The sequence below is a fragment of the Syngnathus floridae genome, chromosome 6, assembly GCF_059516105.1.
Source record: "Syngnathus floridae isolate MCC-2025c chromosome 6, RoL_Sflo_1.0, whole genome shotgun sequence".
Classification (NCBI taxonomy): domain Eukaryota; kingdom Metazoa; phylum Chordata; class Actinopteri; order Syngnathiformes; family Syngnathidae; genus Syngnathus; species Syngnathus floridae.
The window spans coordinates 18,004,270-18,023,839 of record NC_142418.1 but is presented as its reverse complement, the minus strand read 5'-3'; the positions used below and the strand labels follow the sequence as shown (position 1 = coordinate 18,023,839).

The following is a 19,570-nucleotide window of genomic DNA, read 5'->3' as shown; positions in this document are numbered from 1 at the left end:
CTTTTAAAAGCTAAAAAACGCATTTGTCACTATACACAATGCACTCGCTTTTAACGGAGCACGAGTGTCCCAGTTTCCACGCTGTAACTGACCTTTATGCGCCAGACTCAGCACCAATTATCCAGGTCAGCTTTTATTTTGCAATCTCGGCACTCCCTCTTGAGGCTGACACTCCATCTTAACGGCAGATGGGGGGCAAGAACATTCGGAAGAGTGCGTACACTACAGATAACAACAACCTGTATCACGCTCAAAAGTGTTAATTGCAAACCCGTGCAGAGAAAAAGCAGTGAGGGCGGCGTTCCTGCTGAGATCAACGCAGGATGTACTCATGCATGTGAATGCTGAGGCAGCTGTTTTTTTTTTTTTTTTTTAACGACCGCATTGTGCCGGATTATACCTCGGTCAGTCCACCGCTACTCTCCAAAAGTCACCGACACAAAATCGAAGCAATCCAACCTGACAGAGAAGACATTTATTTCCAATAATGCAATCCATGTAAAACTTGAAAAATGTCTATTCAAAAAAGGGCTGTAAGGAACACCTCATGGTAATGGCCAAGGCAGAATATGGAAAGCTAGCCCTTCAATCAGCTGGAGGAAATTAAAATACGATTGTCGTCATGTTACAGTTCCACGAGCATAACCATAACATCAAAGAAGCAATACGCCGCAAAAGAGCCAGAAGTTTACCATGCATTTACAAATAGTGCATATACTGTAGCTCATTGATGCCCTCGCTGATCTGCTACACAGTCATCCAATAGATATCTAGAAAGACCGAGAGTGGGGTGTATGTCATGTGCAATATACAGTAGGTAGATTCACTTTTTATGCATTATCGGATGTGCCGCAAAGGCCCAAAAAATCCACCGCTTGCCATCTGCGTCCAGTTCATTCATTCAACGGAGCAACCCGGGCCGAGCCCTTTCGTCGGTGGCGATTGAACGAGTGTCATCGTCTGTTACGACATCCAGCATCCTGAGAATTCCACTCCACCCCAGTGTGTGTGTGTGTGTGTATGTTTTGCGCTCTACCCGGGCACACGTCGCGGAGGCGAGGGGCAGCGGAAGCTGGAGAAGACGGACGGGATGATTCGGAGTAGCGGACAGGCACTGTGCTCGACTTGACCGTGGAGCCCTCTCAGATTCGTATGTGGAAAGTACTGCACAAGGCACAACATGGGAGACGGGACAGACTTGATATTTGTGGGAGTCCAAACATGATTAACCCTTCATAAATTAGGAGAGGCACATCTATGATTAGCATTGATCATTTAATTAAAAGGAATCTGTTCCAGGTCATTTCCTGTCGGACAGCTGATAGTGACGCACGACTGGGAATTAAACCGACATTTTTAGAAATCGCTACCCCTAAAGTGGCACAATGATTTTGAGTTTTTTAAAATACAATTTGGGTTATTTTTCTAATTGTGATCCCTCAGGGGGAAATTCAACTCACTAGTGATGGGAAAATGAAGCTTCAGCTTTGCTTCATGAACCAATTCTATTTTTTAACCATTATAGATGTGACTCAATGTACAATTCAGCCCAAGGTTGAACAGAGTACCAACTTGTGGAGTCAAAAAAAAAATACAACTGGTTCATGAAACAAATTTGAAGCTTCATTTTCCCATCACAACAGAGACCCGGAGATCCAACACATGCAGGGAGTGAAGTTAATTACCTTAAGAAATCAGGAGCCCTTGATATCATATTTTCAAAATCAGCAAAGGAGAGTTTACTGTCTCCATCCAAATCGGCCTCTTCGATGGCCTTCTCACACACCAGCTGCACCTCCTCCGGAGTCAACTCCTCCTTTGTCAGCTTGTTCAGAGTTTTTTCCAGGTCCTCTTTACAAAGGTAATTATCCACATTGAAATCTACCCAGCAACAAAGAAGGCGCTGATGATTATTCACATCCTCAGACCGTATCAACGAAAAAAAAAATGTGATAAAGGAGCCTTTACCGTATATTTTGAAAGCGTATATGGCCTTCAGTTCCCGCGGAGCCATTTCACTGAGGACCGAGAACATATCCACAAATTCATTGAAGCTGAGATTCCCCATCCCATCCTCTGAGAAAGACTCAACAATCCTGTTACGGAATGGATTTTCCTTCAGAGGAAGGTAATAACAACATTTACAAAAGAATTAATGCAATGACAAGCAAATACATGCCTGCAGTTCAGCCCATTTAGAACAATCATAGGCAGAGGAACACAAAGTTTTTTTGGTTTTTTTTTTGGCGGATACCGGGATTTGGGGCTGATATCTGTTATGTAATACGACCATTAGTGTTGAAAAATGGAGGCAGTGCCGCTGGAATGGGGCACTTCATGGCACATTAACGTCCATGAGTTCACACAATGTGGTTAGTCGTACACTCAGATGGGCGATGATTAAAAATCAATTCGGCTGTTCTGAAAAGCGGAAGCATCGATCAGTTGTCGGCTGAGGTGACACCTTTGGCCAACCGTTTAGAGCTGGGGCGTCAAATTCGTTTTGGCCGCGTGGTAGTCATAGTTTTATTTGGAGGGCCGTGATGACAGTCAACGCTTTATATTATATCCAGAATAGGCTACAAAACAAACTGATTAATAACTAGTGTTGAAATCAGAGACTAGTAGAAATTGCTCAAATATTTGAAAAAGATGAATGGTAATAAAAAATGGCTAGCAATTTCATTGTTTTCTTAAAAGTAATGCATTCAACAGGGGCGAGATTCTTCCACTTACAAAATAGGACTGAGACAGATGATTTTTTTTGGGGGAAGAGTATGTCTTTACCTTTAACTCTGGCATGTTGACTATCAAGGCTAAAGGTAATTTACAATCAGGATCTTTTGTGTAGTCCATTGGTACAAGATGAGGGGCCAATTCGTGGTATCGACCATGCAACCTAGAGGAAATACAAAAAGTTAAGTCAGGACTTTGACGAAGCGGCTACAGATTTAATGATGGAATTTTTTTACTCTACTAGCGATCATTTCTATTTTTCCCCACAGGACAAAAACATGAACAAAGTTGACCAGTGACCCGATTGCAGTCAACCTTACAACTTCCACTTGACTGCATTAGCAACACTAGATTGACCAGCACGTGATTCTTTCAATTTAACCGGTGTTTGATGAAAATGAAATATGGGCGTGAGCTATACCATGCCGAGGTTATAGCATACGGCCAAAGGGCTGAAAGCGGCGACCTTGTGACAATCAGTGATATCCCGTTTCTGCAGTCGAACATGGCCGTGCTGTAAGCGCCGCCACGGTGGGCAGATAGCAGGAGTGTTTTATGAAGGTCGTAAAGTGCGAGACCCCGTCGCGCCCTCGGCTGATTGTCCCCAGCCCAACGCTGGCCTTGGGATGAAAGTCAATTCGGTATCACTGAGGTAAGATGATGTCATTCCGTTAAAGATGTGATTAAAGAACTTTGATTATGCTGCATTTGAAATGAATCATCCGCATGCTGACTCATGAGCATTATCACTCCACTTCACGATTTTGGCATTTTCTCAAATTTACGGCTTTCAACAGGTCGGGAAAATGGGGCCACCCAATAATTCATGGTGGAATTTTCGCTGCAGTCGAAAGGCTGAAACTCTGTGACACACAGGACAGAACGTTCTAGATCGTTTTCAGTTTCTATCGGAGCAAAGCATTTCAATCAAATTGGAAACTTTACTTACCGTAAGATTTCTTTGCGAGTGAAAAAAGTACAATCCTGCAATGCAAATAAACACAACAACAAGGTGGTAAATACACACAGCACTGAATGCAATGAACACAATTAAAACAATGATTTCCCTAAAGCCAAATCGGCCAAAAACATTCAAATCAATGTGTCACCTTTCTGATGAAAGACTTTCCACTTTATGTTATCACACATGCAACAATGAGGAAACACGATCGGACGTTTTCTGCAGCCGTCTGGACATGAATACGGAGGCGTGTCCAGCAATGGAATTGTGTAACACTGCGCGACAGCCGTACCGGCGGGCGCCTTCATTTACAGAACATTTGTTCTGTCTGTCTGAGCTGTGAGTGTGAGTAGCAGTGCTGCAGCCAGTTCTGGGAGAAATATTAAAAAAATAATAATAATAATGTGTATGCCTATTGTAAAATTTGCACTTGCATTTAAATCAATTCAAGATTTAATGAACACATTAAATCCCATTCAAATATTACCTCCTCTGTCCCGTGAGTAATGAACTCCCCTTTTTGTCTATGCTAATATTCTAATTAAACTGTGTGCCACTGAGGGACTTAAAAGGTAGCTGAAGTAAGAAGAGAAGCTCTTGAGGACCAAACTGTCTCCAGAGAGTAGAGTTTCACAGCATATCACGCTGGCTTGCCATCAATTATTAAGGAGCACGTGTTCGATTATTGAGGACGTTTCTCAGTCCGTTGGTCTAATCTGGTCTCGGATGGGGGCGACACCTCTGCACATCGAGGGGCGGTCAAAAATGCCCGTCAAGATGACGCTTCGAATCACTCATAGGGTAAATCTCGAGTCTAACCTAAATTGTTCATGAACGATAAGATTGAAGATTACAAATTATTTTCCAGTTACTTCCAAAGAGTTTTCTCGAAATGAGGCTATAGAACAGCGCATTATGTAATATCATAATTACCAAGACGGTCTTATTGTGCCTTTACTTTAAATAAAAGTGCAAGGTAATGAAGGAAAGTCATGCTGGCTCACCTGGTAGGCATCAAGCTGTTCATCTGTAAAAATAGTCTGCTTGTTTCCCATGTTTATCAAGTCATTTGTTGCTTATATGCATTGACAACACAGAGGGTCCACAGCCTTTGCACAGTCCAATACATTTAGGGGCCGTGCAGTGAGCGTCTCCGTCGCAGGGTGAGTCGGCGATGCTGCAGTGTCTCTCTTTCATGAAGTGTCATCAGTGACCGTGGGAGCCATGGCTGCAAAATGTAGAGGCTGCATTGAAGAGGAGAGGGTGGGATAAAAAAAAAATAAAATAAAGAATGAGAAATAAAGAGCAAAAAAGATGAGTGCGCCGTAGTGTGGTGACAAGGTCTACAGGCTGCTTCTGCGTCGGCTCTGCTGCCCACGGGAAAGCACTCCGGCCAATGGGATGTCAGATAAATAAATAATCAAACGGTGGTGACTTATGATTTGCCGGTGAGAGCTGTCTTAATTACTGGGCTACAATGTGGATTTATGTGTGCACTGATACTGCTGGTTTTCCTGAAGCAATTACTCACCGCTGGGAAAAAAAATGACTGGATGTTTTTTTTATTCACTTGATGTATGAATGTGTAAACCACGCATACAGGAAAACGAGTGTTTATTCTGGGTCATTAATAAATGCTGAGTAAGTTAAACATTCAAAAATAATGGATCCTTGAAAAACCCGACTGAGACAAGCAAATATGTTAATGTTGTTATGCATTACTTTTTTTTAGTCATTACAAAATCAGCACTGATTTGATTACAGCAGGTGGATGCTAGATTCGTAGATACTGTCCATCTCATATAGCCACAAGTCATAGGTCCCATTATTTTAACTTATAAATACAGCCTATACATATTTATTAGAGTCTAGAGTGCATCTCAGGCAATGTTGTGCAATGTCAGATGACCTCACCTAATTGTCTCGAATTTGCTAGACCGCACTCGTGTTTCGGCCTCGGGCAACATTCCGATGCATGTCTCCAAAGTTGCAGCCGATTTTCTGAAATCCATATAGACATCTCAGGTGGGACGAAAGACAGAAGAGTATCACAGTATTGACATACCTTTGCTGACCTCTTGAAGATCCTTTGGTGACTGATTAGGACGGTCATTGTCATCCAAGATTGCCTGCAAGCCAGGAGGATAATATCAACATTTTGAATCTTGTTTTCCTTTCACTTAAAATGTGTTTTTTTAAATGGCATTGCACCTAGAAATTAAAATGCAGCATTAATGCTAATTGGTTTCATTTTTTTTAAAGGCTTTATTTTACACTAATTCTATTCCAGTTTAGAGTAACTGCTGTTTATTATTGTCAGATTAGCTACTTCTAGTCACAAAATAAATATTATCTGCCAGTTACACACACTCACATCCATTTTGGTCATGGTAATTGTTGTCCACAGCATTTTTATAGCACAATCGACCCACAATAGACAGTTTGAAAACCACTTTCTGATTTACGTCGCCGTCCGTCGTAACTCGAATCCTTTGGCTCCACTGTCTTGAGTACAACGTGGTCCTATGTGTCACAGTTGTGATGGAACCTGTTGCACACAAGCAACACGTCCACATGTATCAACAACCCCCAGCAGTGACACTTAAACCCGAATGAGCTGCTTTCACACCGGCCGGCAAGAGGACTCCCACGGTCCGCAGCCTCCCGCAGCCCAGCAACACTAATCCGAACTACTCAGCAGGACACATGCCAATTTCACGCTCCCCCTCCAAAATACCAGTTTTATCTGCACTCTGCTACGATTAATTCGCTCGTTTTGATATCGGCACATGTAACTTTTTTAAATCGGTAAAGTTAGCCAGGATGGACTCGAAGCGAGATAATATGAAAGAGCAAGGTAAGTTGTTACGTAGCTTGTTGCTACGCCGCCATGTTAGCCGCGGCTAGTGGCTAGTAGGAATCACCGACCCGGTTGGTTACGTAACATCGATGAGTGTTCTTCTCAGAACAGCAATTACCATTTTTGATTTTAATAACCCTCCCACTCTGGATCCGCGTGAATCAGACTCTCTGTGCTGTTTAACCGAGCTGCATAAATATGCTAGCACTTAATGACTGCTAGTCATCAGGCTAAATGCTAAACACTTTATATCCGGGTTCGAACAGTGAACAAATCAAATCATAACGGTAGCAAAACACTGGCACGTAGATTAAGTTGACACTATTGGTTGCATTTCACACCATAATTGCAGCTGTAATCGGTGAAGGGAACTGAAAATGCCGAGGTTGAAAATAGAAGCTGTCACATGATCAGTTAACCTGCTGAGCCTTTTAGTATTAAAGTGCATTTTTAGTGAGGGGTCATAAAATAGTCATGTTGAAGAAGAGTTCTTCAGAATTCTGCCTAAATGGAGCTCAATCCAGACATAATCTTCATTCAATCCGTAACTCCCTTTTAAATGTAAAATAGGGACTTAACTGTGCTGCCAGATGAGACAGGCTCATTTGGAGAAAATAAGCTATTTACAGATGATGGCTTGACTTATCCACTCGCCCCCTCTTTAAATTGAGTGGACACTCAGTGCTTGCAGTGTTCTCTTCCTGCAGTGCTGACTCACAAATGATGTGCATGTGGATGTGTTGCATTAGTGTGTGTGTGTGTGTGTGTGTTGTGCTACTGTATCTGCTGCAGTCCCCTGTTTGTTTCTCACAGAAGCAGAAGTGGAGAAGATCACGGCTGTGCTGCTCAAGTCGCACTCGGGCGAGTTTGATTTGGAGTCCATACTGTTTCTGAAATTCAGAGGTTTAGGTAAGATTGCATGTTTTTTTTGTTGTTGTTGTTTTTATTGACATGTTTACTTGATGAATTGTGTTGTGTCTTGATAGGAATACATGATCTTGGGTGCATAGGAGAGTGTATGAATTTGGAGAGACTGGACCTGTCAGGAAATAATATTGTCAATTTAGCTCCGTTGTCGTCTCTCCGGCTGCTTTCTGTTCTCAATTTGTCTGCTAATAGGATTTCCAATTTAGGTAAGTATTCGGGAGTGATTCAATTTTGTTTATTGTCGAATGCTCCTACAGTGTTACCTCAAAATTCCAGTGCCCCAAAAATTGTTCAGTTAAGAATTTTAAATGGTTTTTTTTTCTGATTTAATGCTCCATTATTTCAATCAAATTGTGATTTATGTTTGACCTTGGTGGTTCCACTGTATTTTAAAGAAATTGTTCATGTCCATATGTTTTCAGAACCTTTGCACAGTTGTGAAAATCTACAGAATTTAAACCTTGCTGGTAATATTATTTCCAGGTATGGCAATGCAATCACTCATTATCCCCATTGATTATATATTTTAAATTATTTTATATTATTTATAGTTTGGCATTGCTTTACATTTGAATTTATGGTACATTTAATATTCTAAAATGTACTATTATTTTTAATTCAAATAGATTGAGGCCTTTTTTTAGCGTTTAGCGTAGAAAGTATTGTCTAATGTGCTTTATTTTTCAGAGGGCGTGATAAATAACTTCATTATTGTTTTTCATTTTTTTCAACAGTATTGATAACCTTCTCTGCCTTCAGTCTTTAAGGAAACTAGAAAGTATCCGTCTCAACGACAACACCTACAATTATTCAAATCCAGGTGAATTCTAATAACTTTCTCTGCAAGCAAATAAGAGAAGCAACTGCGTAAACTCATCCAATCTCCAATTCCAGTGTGCAGAAACGTGTCATATAGAACCTTAATTCTTGACATGTTCCCCACTGTCAAGGTGCTAGATGGTAAGAGCTGTATACATTTGTATATTCCATTAGTACTACAAGTGTGACATTTTTGCGCTTTTTATTTAATTTATTTATTTAAATTGTAGGTGAGAGAGTCGTTGGACGTGGGAGCGACTTGTATCAGCTATGCAAAGACATTGATGACACCATTAAAGGTGTGTACGGTCATCCATTACCAAGTTGCATTTGTGAGGTGTTGAATGATGACTTTTTATCAATATTTAAATATTATTAGTCTGAATTGATGTCTTTTCCCCCTCCTATTTGAAACCTTAAGCCGGTCTTTACAAGAATGGCCAACTTGTTGAACATCAGGATTGCAAGCCATGGGTGGAGGAGACTTTCTGGGAAATAAAACGATCCAACAACGCCATTGTTGAAGAAGCCTACAAACAGTTTAACGGTAAAAGTGTCTGCGTTGAACAAAATCAGTTGTGATGCTAAATATACTCAAAGGAGACGTGTATTATTCTCCAGATATTCTCCATGAATGCAGACTCCTGAACAACAGAGCAACTCATGCAATTTCCCAAAGCGAAAGATCGATGAGCCTGAAGAAGCCACCGAAGCAGTACGCCATCTGAACCGGGCCTACTTGTGTGTACTATAGCATGTATTTATTTAAAAATGCCCGTGCTGTATGTGCAGTAGTTTGACTAAGTTGAGCACAAGACAGATATTGTCAGAAAGTACGCGCTGCTTGTGGTGTTTTATAATATGTTATTGCACCCTATGCATTGGCTTTTGGAGGATACTGCATTGTATGCTCAATCAGTTTGGACGGGAGATTTACATTTAGTGCCGTTTCATAGCCTGCATTAATGCCGAGACATATGCTGCTAAAATGCCTAGGTATTTCAAGTAATTAAGAGCTTTTCCATTTTGCTGGATCATTTTGGGAGCCTCCAATTGCTGTATTTTTTTTTTTTAACCTGTAGCAAAATGTGATTGAATGTTCCATTTGTTTATACTTGTTTTATACAATAAAGAGTATTGACAATACTTGGCGCTGAAGCGTGCAATGCTTTATAATGACGATGCAGGTATCAAACCATAAGCTTATACTTTTGAAATAGCGTTTTACGCCATCTGCTGGTGGTTCTCATCCATATAGGAACTACTGCATGCGTTTGCTAAAAATGCATCATAAGCAACATTCCCATCATTTTGCATTTTGATCCCTATCATTTTTTTAAAATTAATTCCACTTTTATTTATTTATTTTTATTTACAGTACTGCACTTGAGCAGTATAATATACATTGTCCTATATATTTTTTAAGGGAAGATAAAGGGAAATAGAACTAATGCATACGAGTAATATTGAGTTTTAGTTGGGCTATATTATTACTGTACTCGTCATAATTGATGTTCACAGTTTCTGTTTAGGAAACCGTGATTCTATCTAATCAGATTTGGCACGTTTTTTTTAATGTGAAGGATTCACTTCCGCCTTGTGCCGGGTAAAACAGGAAGTCATCAAATATTTTACAATGTGTCGTTCTTCTAAGCAAAGTAACTTACCATCCGCAACAATAACATGACTATAGACGTACATGAAATAACACGTACTTTGACTTCGTGACTAATTGTTGCGACTGTACCTGTAAATGTGTTAGATTTTATTTTGAAAAGTAAATCAAAACTGCTATCCTCTCGGAGTCGGAACTTGACCATTTTGTCTGCGGTTCTTCTGCGCCGCATCGACCTTGGTGGCTACTTGCTACTAGCTAAGCATGGCGGGGAATGCGTGGAGGTCAGCGGTGAGTACGGCTATTCCCCAAATGTCTAATAATTAGTCTATTAACCTTCAACCCCCGATTACACATTAGTGTCTTTTATTTTGTTGTCATGGTCTCAGATTTTCGGGATAGACGGTAACTGGCCACTTTTGTCTCTTTGTCAGGCACGCCCTTGCTGTTGGTTACTATAGCAACCCGAAAATCACATTTTAAACATTTAAACACATTTAAACCTTACATTTGCGTAATCGGCATCATTTTAATGTCACATATAGTCCGAGATCCACGTGACGGCTAATTTCCGAATTACTTCCGCATCGAGGCTCCAACTGTCCATGTAATGTTCCTCACTTACAGATTGTTAAGCTACTCAGAAAATGGAGTTTATCGATCAGTGGCCAGGATAAAATCAAGGCAAAGGAAGTAAGTTAATCTTAGTTTTGTATTACGCAGTTTATGATTTATTTGAAGGCGAAATCGACCGACTAGTTTAGTTTAGCTTCCCGTTTGATTTGAATGTCAATAGCAGTCATTTCCAAGCCTTTAACAAAATCGTGGTCAGAAATGGGCAGGAATCTCCCTTTGTATTTTTGATACGTGTGAACGTGTACATTTTATATGAAGCACAATAATACACACTTACTCGCTGGTATTTTTAGGGATTAACTCTGACACCGAGTGGAATTTGAATATTTATGTGTCACCAAACACCTCATGTGTGTTTTGCTCGACAGGCCCAGCATGTGGCAGGAGCCTTGAGAAAAGAGAGCAAGACATTCTCCCGTGGGGTATGTATGGCACTCCACCGTAGGATGCCAGTATTTGAATGTTGCAATCTGCAAAACTTTCCTTTCGACCTGCATTTCAGATGCAAACGGTGACTTTGATCCCCGGTGATGGAATCGGACCAGAAATCTCCGCTGCTGTCATGAAGATATTTGACGCAGCTCAGGTTAGTCCTGAAGAATCGCCCGATTAAAAGTAACATCCTAAAAGTCCTATAATTATTCCGATGTGTTTTCTTACAGGCCCCTATTCAGTGGGAGGAGAGGAACGTTACAGCCATTAAAGGTCCTGGGGGGAAATGGGTGATTCCTCCAGATGCTAAAGAATCAATGGATAGGAACAAAATGGGTCTGAAGGGTAAGATAACATTCATTATGATATGATCATCTGATATGTAAAATCCAATTAGTCTGAATTTACACTACATGGCATCAGGTCCGAATCAGTCCAAATAATGGTGACTGACTTTCTTTTTCGTCAACAGGTCCTTTGAAGACGCCTATTGCTGCGGGTCATCCCTCAATGAATCTTCTCTTGAGGAAAACCTTTGACCTCTACTCCAATGTGCGCCCTTGTGTTTCCATCGACGGCTACAAGACGCCCTACACTGATGTGAACCTCGTCACCATCAGAGAGAACACAGAGGGGGAATACAGTGGGATTGAACATGTGGTAAACACCTTCAACATGATTTACTTTGTCCTACTGACACTGTATGTATTCCTACACTGAATTTAAGAGATGTTTATTTCAAAGACGCTGTGCGTATACGCCTACTTGCAGATTGTCGATGGAGTTGTGCAGAGTATTAAACTCATAACGGAGCAAGCCAGCCAACGCATTGCCGAGTACGCATTTGAATATGCAAGAAACAATAAGAGGACCAGTGTCACTGCGGTTCATAAGGCGAACATCATGTAAGATCATGCAAATGACTGTAGGTTTAATTTGCATAGCTCGTTTTCTTAAATCAACTTGTACTCTCTTATAATATCAGGCGCATGTCGGATGGGCTCTTCCTCCGAAAATGCAGAGAGGCCGCTGAAAGGAATAAGGATATTAAATTTACTGAGATGTACTTGGATACTGTGTGCCTCAACGTAAGTCCTCTCAAAATGGTATTTTTCTTTTCTTTTTTTGAAACCACCACCATGATTGTTTATACGCAATTTACAGATGGTGCAGGATCCTACACAGTTTGATATTCTGGTGATGCCAAATTTGTATGGCGACATCCTGAGGTAAGAAGATAAACGATTACTAATGTGTCACTGTACAATATATTTTTTAAATTGCATAATGTGATGTAATGTGTTACTGTTTACCTTCAGTGATCTTTGTGCTGGACTTATTGGAGGACTTGGAGTGACCCCTAGTGGAAACATTGGCGCCAATGGTGTTGCCATTTTTGAGTCTGTAGGTTGACTTGCGTTCTATTTATTTATTTGTTCATTTTACATGTGACTTTGAGTTCCTTTTGAATGATTTATTCAGGTTCATGGAACGGCCCCCGATATAGCAGGGAAGGACATGGCCAACCCCACCGCTTTGCTGCTAAGCGCCGTTATGATGCTGCGCCACATGGGCCTGCACGACCACGCAAAGAAGATCGAGACCGCCTGTTACGACACCATCCGGGACAAAAAGGTAAACGTCGTCCTCGCGCGCAGGTTTGTCATTGTGTCCGCGTGTAACGTGCCTTTCTTGGCTTTGTTCTAGGTTCTCACTGGAGACCTCGGAGGGAAGTCAAAGTGCTCCGAATTTACAGAGGCCATATGTCAACGAGTGCGAGATCTCTAAAGGAACGAATTTAGCGTGTGCCTCTTTATGCTCACATTTGGAACCAAAACATAATTAAAACGGTCTCAGGATTTGTAATCCTGGGTGTCTTCTTTATTTGCAGCTAACCTTTTCTTCAGTTACAGATACTTTGTATCCAGTATGTATTTTATTGCGCTTAAGAGGAGGATGAAGGAGACCAAGTATGATGATGATATTGGCGTGTTTATAACTGCTGTGGTTTATATCATATAGATATACGACTATACTTAAAGTCACAAGTTATTTTTGTTAATGTGAAAATTAATCACTATTATATAAGATTGACTTTAGGTCATATGGAAATCTTAATTTATATTTTTTTCCTGCATATTCTGAATGTATTATATTTAGGGATGCATATCGTTAGGATTTTATCGATGTCGACATTAATACTCCTTATCGATGCCGATATTTATCAACTCTTATCGATATGTTTGTATGTAATTTGATTGAAGTAAAGACTGAACAAGAAGATAAAAAGTATCATTTATTTTTATCAACTATTTTATTGCTGCAAAGAGGACGACTCAACTAACATCATGTACCGTCAATGTAAGCTTTCAACAAGACAAACTTTGCAGTGAAAGTAATTGAAAAACAAACTAGCTCAGTCACAGTGGTACTGGACATTTCAAATGAATGGTTTAACAAACGTTTAACTAGTCATCTTTAATTTTCCTCTTTTAACGAGAGTGAATGAGGATACTTGCGTGCGGACTTACGTGGTGGCTTTACAGAAAAACAATACAACGAAACATTAACGACCAGATATATTAGCAGAGTTAACAACAGCAAACAGAGAAAATCCAACTTACCGTGACTTTTTCTTTGCCAAGAGAGCTTTGTTGAAGACGCGGTGTTTGCGTTAGCATTAGCCGCTCCACGTAAACTGTCAAAAACAGCGCTCTTTTAACTTTCTCCCGTGAGCAAACTAACTTCTTCATGAGGTTGCTCGTGTTTCCTCCTTGTCAGCAATTACTTTACTCAAAAAAATTCAGTCACTTTAAATAGTTTAAGAAGTTTAAAAAACCCAAACCTTTGAACGCTTCGCTCTCACAGCTGAAATGATTGTTGTGAGACGCGGTAGGAGCGTGACGTCATCAACGGGCGCCTGCAATAGCGTCATAATTAATTGACCGTCGCAGGATGATGATTAAAAATAATTTCTGCATCCCATTCAACTATTTGAGCTGATTTTGGTATTATTCATCAATAATTTGTATGATTTTTGCACATCTTTCACTTATACATCAATTGCATTTTTGTCTAAAATGACAAAAATATGCCATAAATCAAGTACAGAAAATTTAAAAGTATTTTGAGTAACGACATACTTAGTTACCTCCCAAAAACGAAGGTTGAGTGGAAAGATTTTTTAAACTCGAGTGTGGGTGTGATATGTTATCTTGTTTGTAACTAAAACAAATCATTTATATATGGATGGTTTCGATTTTTTTGTTTTTGCTTAGCCCCTTCTGGGCTTCCGTATTCGACAGTATCCGGCCCATCCAGCTCGATCTCTCCAGAAAGTTCCACGCTGAAGAGCCGTTATAAGAACCAGCCATCTTCTAGAAACCGGCTTCACTTCAGACTGACACCGCAGTCATTTCGTAGGAGACATTAATACCACAAGTAAGTTGGACTAGCGATGTTCAACGCTTTTTCAACAGCTATTTCCCGAAGTTATTACGTCGCATTTTCGGTTAGCACAGTGTTATACACAGTACGGGCTAACGCACGTGATAACTGATAAGCACCGAATTGCTTTTAGAGATTAGCAGCGTATGACAAGCTCCATTGTATCAATTTTATTATTATTCTATGTAATAACCGTGCGGCGTTCTGTTATTAATGTGGTGTATGTTACTTTTTTTTGTTTGTATTAAAGCGCTTTATGTTCTTAAACGAATTGGTTGCTAGCGTCAACTGTGTTGACTGGTCAGCATGGCGACCACTCAAAGCTCATATTGTTGCTGACATTTTTTTTTTACCAATTTCTTGAAGGAAGGCTGTCATAATGGTTCGCGAAACTGGCTACTACGATCTCCTTGGTGTTGGACCTAAAGCGTCTGCGGAGGAAATTAAAAAAGCTTACAGAAAACTGGCGTTAAAATATCACCCGGACAAGAACCCCAATGAGGGCGAGAAGGTGAGCTGAAGCTAAATATAGACTTTTGGATAACCTCTGTGGCCATTTACGAGTTGTTGGGAATGGCCCCTTCTAATTTTACACCCTATGGAATGATCTGGTAGCTTCTCTTTGTAGGTACAATATGGACAGACTCGTTAGCTCTATGATCCAGTCTGGAATAGCACATGATGCAATGACAAGAGGTTATGCAATTTGAGAAAGTCATTCAGGACCAAGCCCGGATGTGGATAATAGAAACGCTCCAAAAAAATTTAACAGCTCATTTTAACCAGTAGTTTGTATTATATCATTTATACTAATATAGTTGTTATGCATTTTAAAAGAGTATGGTCTGTCAGTAGAATATTAATAAAATTGTCTGCAAAAATTATCCATCTCTGGCGCCACCTCATGCTCCTATTGCCTTGACAATAGCCTATGACAGACGGTAGGAACACGAGGAGTATTATTGATCACTTGTCAGGAATGCAGTAAGTCAGCTTTTTTGGATCTTTTTTAAAATTGCGATTGTACCTTCCAAAACACACATTGCCAAATCGGTAAAATGTAGTGTTTTGCAGCAATCTGTCATAAAAAAGACAATGTTGGAACAGTGGCTAAAATGAGTTTGTTTTACATAGTCGATGTTTGTTTAGTATTCGTGCACGGTAGTGATGGGTGTGGCTTTGGTCAGAGGCTAGAAGCATGAAGTGAGGCGACATTCAAATGTTGGGAGGGGCTAAAAAAACTCTCAAACATTTGAACATTCAGGCATTGTTATAGTGATTGATATGTGATGCTCTTTTTTTGGGGGGGGGTCCGCAGTTCAAGCTTATATCGCAAGCATATGATGTGCTTTCGGATTCCAAAAAGAGAGATCTCTACGACCAAGGCGGGGAGCAAGCAATTAAAGAAGGCGGTATGGGCGGAGGGTCATCCCCCATGGACATTTTCAACATGTTCTTTGGGGGCGGGGGAAGGATGCAGAGAGAGAGGAGAGGTAAGAGATCTTAAAAAGAAACTTACCTCCAAATGTCAACTCAAACTGATGACTTTGCAGGGAAGAACATTGTCCACCAGTTAAGCGTTTCGCTGGAGGACATGTACAATGGCTGCACAAGGAAGCTGGCTCTCCAGAAGAACGTCATATGTGAAAAGTGCGAAGGTACGCAGTCTTCTTGGAATATGTCCTTCTGTATTTCCATTTCTCATGTATGTTTTCTTTGCATTCAGGTTATGGTGGCAAGAAAGGTACCTTGGAGAAATGCTCCAACTGTAAAGGAAGAGGAGTGCAGATCAAGGTGCAGCAGATAGGACCGGGCATGATTCAGCAGATTCAGAGCATGTGCGGAGATTGTCACGGGCAGGGCGAATCGTTCAGCTCTAAGGACCGCTGCAAGACTTGCAATGGGCACAAAGTGGAGCGTAAGAAGAAAATCCTGGAAGTTCACATTGACAAAGGTCATATACACTACATAATGTATTACAGCAAGTCGTCTGTCTTCTTCCATGATGTGTTGAGAAACAAGTGGATGATGTTTTTACCGCAGGGATGAGAGACGGTCAGAAAATTACATTTCACGGCGAAGGCGACCAGGAGCCTGACCTGGAGCCCGGTGACGTCATCATCGTCCTGGACCAGAAGGAGCATAGCCTTTTCAAACGAAGCGACGATAACCTCACCATGACCATGAGCATCAAACTGGTGGAGGCCTTGTGCGGCTTCAAGAAGGCCATCAACACCCTGGACGACCGAACGCTCGTTATCACCTCGCAACCAGGTAAGCGCTACGCACGTGGACTTTGACGGTTGCCTTCTTCCGCCGCCATTAAGTGTTTATCTGTTTGCCCGCTTGAAGGTGAAGTTATAAAGAACAACGACACAAAGGTGATCCAAAACGAAGGAATGCCAGTGTACAGGAGCCCTTACGAGAAGGGACAACTCTTCATACAGTTCCAGGTAAGATTGTAATAACAGCGTTAACTAGCCTTGACAATTTAGTTCATTCTCTGACCAAACCGAATGTACTCAAGTCCCAATTCAAATGACTTGAAAGGCAAATGTTTTTGTTTTGATGAAGAAACTGTGACCCAACTTCGAAGTTATTTTAAATACAAGCCACCATTACCTGATTTAAGGAAATGCTCTTACTTACAATTTAAATCGTGGTTATTTTAAAACATTGTGTACTTACATCTACTGTACAGGTGGAGTTTCCTGAAAAACACTGGCTCCCGGAACATCTCATGTTCCAGCTGGAAAGGCTGCTTCCCCCCAGGGAGGACGTGTTGATCACCGACGACACGGAGGAGGTTGAGCTCTGCGAGGTGGACGAGCGAACGCAGCAGCGGAACTACGGCAGAGAAGCTTACGATGAAGACGAGGAGGGTCCCAGAGGTGGGGTGCAGTGTCAGACGCAGTAGTCTGCCACTCTGTGGACAAAGTGAATCACCTGGGCTGAGGTTCTTTAGTTACTGTGTTCCAACCTTTGTGCTGATTGAGCACCCAGCCCAAATTTTACTTTATTCCACTGAAATGGAAACATAACTTGACACCCAAGTGGCACAGTTTAGTTCAGGCTGATCTGTTGTTGTTGTTTTTACGCCACAAAAAGTGCTGACACAAATGAAAATGAATCCCATCTCGTTCATAATCACCTTTTTAAGGTCCACCGCACACTCAGCTAGTTGACCAAAAGCTCCTGAATCTAGTTGTCTAGTTTTGCTGTCACTCAAAATTTAAATTGTTGATGAACGGAACTGCAAATGTAACGGTCAATTTATAATTTCATCAGAGATGTTGCTCACATCAAAAAATGGTTTCTAAGGTCACTACAATTTTTTTTTTAACAATATAATATATATTGCACCTGTAGCTAAAAAGCAAAGTGTTAAGATCCTTCATTTCCAAAAGCTGATTTGAATCACCTTTGAAACAAATGAATATGTACTGAACTGTACCACTTGGTGAAAACATTGCTTTTGTTTAACATTCTTTAGATATGGTTATGCAAGGTTTGTGATTGTTAAAAAACAATATGTACCTGTTGCTGGTCTTCTCTTTATGTTAATACCCCAACAGATGTATTAGGAAGTTTAAAAGACTACTTTGTATGCTTTCTGTGAAGGTCATTTCAGTCATAGCTCCTCAAAAACTTTTATCAATAAATTTCCTGTGTGCTTCAATTGTTGCCACTTTTTTATTGATTAGTAAATTGTATTAAAGGCATATTTTATAGCAACCTTATAAAATCACAAACATGATTTCTATCCATCTGCATAGTGACATCTGAACCAGGGATTTCATAATGGGCATTTTAGAATTCATGTTTCCTTTTAATGCTGCTTCCTCCTGAAAGAACAGCCTGTAAAGCAGAATAATTTTTTGGGAGTTAAACATCAGTCAGATACAAACACTATTTTATGACCCTCGCTGAAGAAGTTCACCTTCTGTGAGTCTGGCTTTTCCTCCTTTCGGCTGACACAACACTGTGGAGCATCCCACACATAGAACCACCGTCTGTGCATGGCTGAACACAGTCGTGATCTTGTAGCATCCTGCAAATAAACACATTAATGCATTTCTTTGCTACTGGTAAAAAAAAATGTCACTTCTGCTGAGCTTACCTGGACACTTCACATCCATAAAATAGGAGTTCGGACTCTGAACAAGTCTTTTCTTTTTGTGTTGTCTTCTCTCATATTCAAGAGAGGGGTGAAGGAGGTCTTTAGCCAACTAAAAGACATAATAAATTGTATTTTTTTTTATAACATGTAATGTAAAAACATGATACAGATCAGCACGTAGCAGTAGAGTTAAGATTCGACATAAACATGGTTCAATTATAAAATAAAAAGTGGCATATTTTGGTATGTCACGACTAACAAGTCTAAGAACCGTGCATACGTTAGAAAAGTAGAAAAAAAATCTAAATTAATTAACTCGTCTTTATTTATAGGTGCTTAAAGATTTCGCTTGCTTTGTAAACAGTAACGTTATGAAAATCCAAACAGGACTCAGAAGATCTTGTCGTAAATAACCGAAGCACGTTTGAAGCTTCAAACAAGACAGCAATAACTCTTCAATCGACATCAATTCCAAACATTCGCAATCGACTTAACGGTCATTTTTGCTATTTTTAACGCTGAAAATGAGCAATGGTCGTTGTGAAGAAAATTGGGACGCAGGCTAATGTCTGGACCTCGTGAGAAGTCCCTCACGCGCTGCTGACTTTCCAGCAATTAGACGACCCCCGCGTTTCGCCAAGCTAAAGCGGGGCTAGCAATAAACACCACACGGGCACACCATGTGCTTGCTCTCACTACGTACAGCAGCACAATGTTCTTCAAAACGGCTCCCACCATTCGTTTCCCGTGTGACTTTATTACACAAACGTTGTGTTTTGGAAAATAAAGGAAACAGTAAGGATAGATGAGAGTTTTTAACTTACAGGCATCTCGCTGCGCTTCTTCTTCTTCTTCTTCTTGGTGGTTGTGGTGGTGGATATCAACTGGGAAGAAATGGGATTACCACCGAGCTGCTATTATGAAAAATAAAAACAAAAGTAAACTTACAGTGCTTGGAATCTGATAAGAAATAGATAATAAAAGTCCATGAATAGTTCAAGTGGTTTAATCATTAAT

At 40.5% G+C, this 19,570-nt stretch overlaps 5 protein-coding genes across 24 annotated transcripts; 3 read left to right on the top strand and 2 right to left on the bottom strand.

Moving 5' to 3' along the window:
• Positions 1–460: 460 nt before the first annotated feature.
• cib2 (calcium and integrin binding family member 2) lies at positions 461–13,951 on the bottom strand. 17 transcript variants are annotated; one of them, XM_088377607.1, is made up of 12 exons: positions 13,832–13,951; positions 13,611–13,684; positions 7,369–7,447; positions 6,072–6,245; positions 5,763–5,826; positions 5,612–5,698; positions 4,702–4,941; positions 3,686–3,720; positions 2,788–2,899; positions 1,969–2,116; positions 1,686–1,881; positions 461–1,164 (listed from the first exon to the last, which is right to left on the bottom strand). In XM_088377607.1, the coding sequence occupies exons 7-12, from the start codon at positions 4,750–4,752 to the stop codon at positions 1,143–1,145; spliced, it is 564 nt and encodes a 187-aa protein (XP_088233733.1). In that variant the 5' UTR covers positions 4,753–4,941; positions 5,612–5,698; positions 5,763–5,826; positions 6,072–6,245; positions 7,369–7,447; positions 13,611–13,684; positions 13,832–13,951; the 3' UTR covers positions 461–1,142. The 17 variants fall into 17 exon arrangements, with proteins under 17 accessions (XP_088233733.1, XP_088233737.1, XP_088233731.1 ...); XM_088377611.1 differs by lacking the exon at positions 7,369–7,447; XM_088377605.1 differs by having other exon boundaries at positions 5,763–5,908; positions 13,611–13,901.
• Positions 6,236–9,449, top strand: lrrc61 (leucine rich repeat containing 61). Of its 2 annotated transcripts, none has more exons than XM_088377599.1 (9): positions 6,236–7,101; positions 7,371–7,466; positions 7,544–7,690; positions 7,907–7,967; positions 8,219–8,304; positions 8,379–8,444; positions 8,534–8,602; positions 8,725–8,850; positions 8,925–9,449. In XM_088377599.1, exons 1-9 carry the CDS (start codon positions 7,032–7,034, stop codon positions 9,029–9,031), a joined length of 828 nt encoding a protein of 275 aa, XP_088233725.1. In that variant the 5' UTR covers positions 6,236–7,031; the 3' UTR covers positions 9,032–9,449. The 2 variants fall into 2 exon arrangements, with proteins under 2 accessions (XP_088233725.1, XP_088233727.1); XM_088377601.1 differs by having other exon boundaries at positions 6,242–6,554.
• On the top strand, positions 9,948–12,870 carry idh3a (isocitrate dehydrogenase (NAD(+)) 3 catalytic subunit alpha). 2 transcript variants are annotated; one of them, XM_088377589.1, is made up of 12 exons: positions 9,948–10,209; positions 10,546–10,611; positions 10,923–10,976; positions 11,057–11,140; positions 11,217–11,331; positions 11,459–11,646; positions 11,758–11,891; positions 11,972–12,074; positions 12,151–12,215; positions 12,306–12,390; positions 12,469–12,621; positions 12,694–12,870. In XM_088377589.1, exons 1-12 carry the CDS (start codon positions 10,183–10,185, stop codon positions 12,772–12,774), a joined length of 1,155 nt encoding a protein of 384 aa, XP_088233715.1. In that variant the 5' UTR covers positions 9,948–10,182; the 3' UTR covers positions 12,775–12,870. The 2 variants fall into 2 exon arrangements, with proteins under 2 accessions (XP_088233715.1, XP_088233716.1); XM_088377590.1 differs by lacking the exon at positions 10,546–10,611 and having other exon boundaries at positions 9,950–10,209.
• Positions 13,952–14,267: 316 nt separating the features above from the next.
• Positions 14,268–18,112, top strand: dnaja (DnaJ heat shock protein family (Hsp40) member A). Of its 2 annotated transcripts, none has more exons than XM_088377587.1 (8): positions 14,268–14,427; positions 14,800–14,944; positions 15,752–15,926; positions 15,987–16,091; positions 16,160–16,387; positions 16,477–16,707; positions 16,786–16,886; positions 17,135–18,112. In XM_088377587.1, exons 2-8 carry the CDS (start codon positions 14,813–14,815, stop codon positions 17,348–17,350), a joined length of 1,188 nt encoding a protein of 395 aa, XP_088233713.1. In that variant the 5' UTR covers positions 14,268–14,427; positions 14,800–14,812; the 3' UTR covers positions 17,351–18,112. The 2 variants fall into 2 exon arrangements, with proteins under 2 accessions (XP_088233713.1, XP_088233714.1); XM_088377588.1 differs by having other exon boundaries at positions 14,271–14,427; positions 14,804–14,944.
• rps27l (ribosomal protein S27 like) lies at positions 18,108–19,546 on the bottom strand. The gene is made up of 4 exons (XM_088377622.1): positions 19,378–19,546; positions 18,554–18,662; positions 18,374–18,484; positions 18,108–18,291 (listed from the first exon to the last, which is right to left on the bottom strand). Exons 1-4 carry the CDS (start codon positions 19,381–19,383, stop codon positions 18,263–18,265), a joined length of 255 nt encoding a protein of 84 aa, XP_088233748.1. The 5' UTR covers positions 19,384–19,546; the 3' UTR covers positions 18,108–18,262.
• Positions 19,547–19,570: the final 24 nt, after the last annotated feature.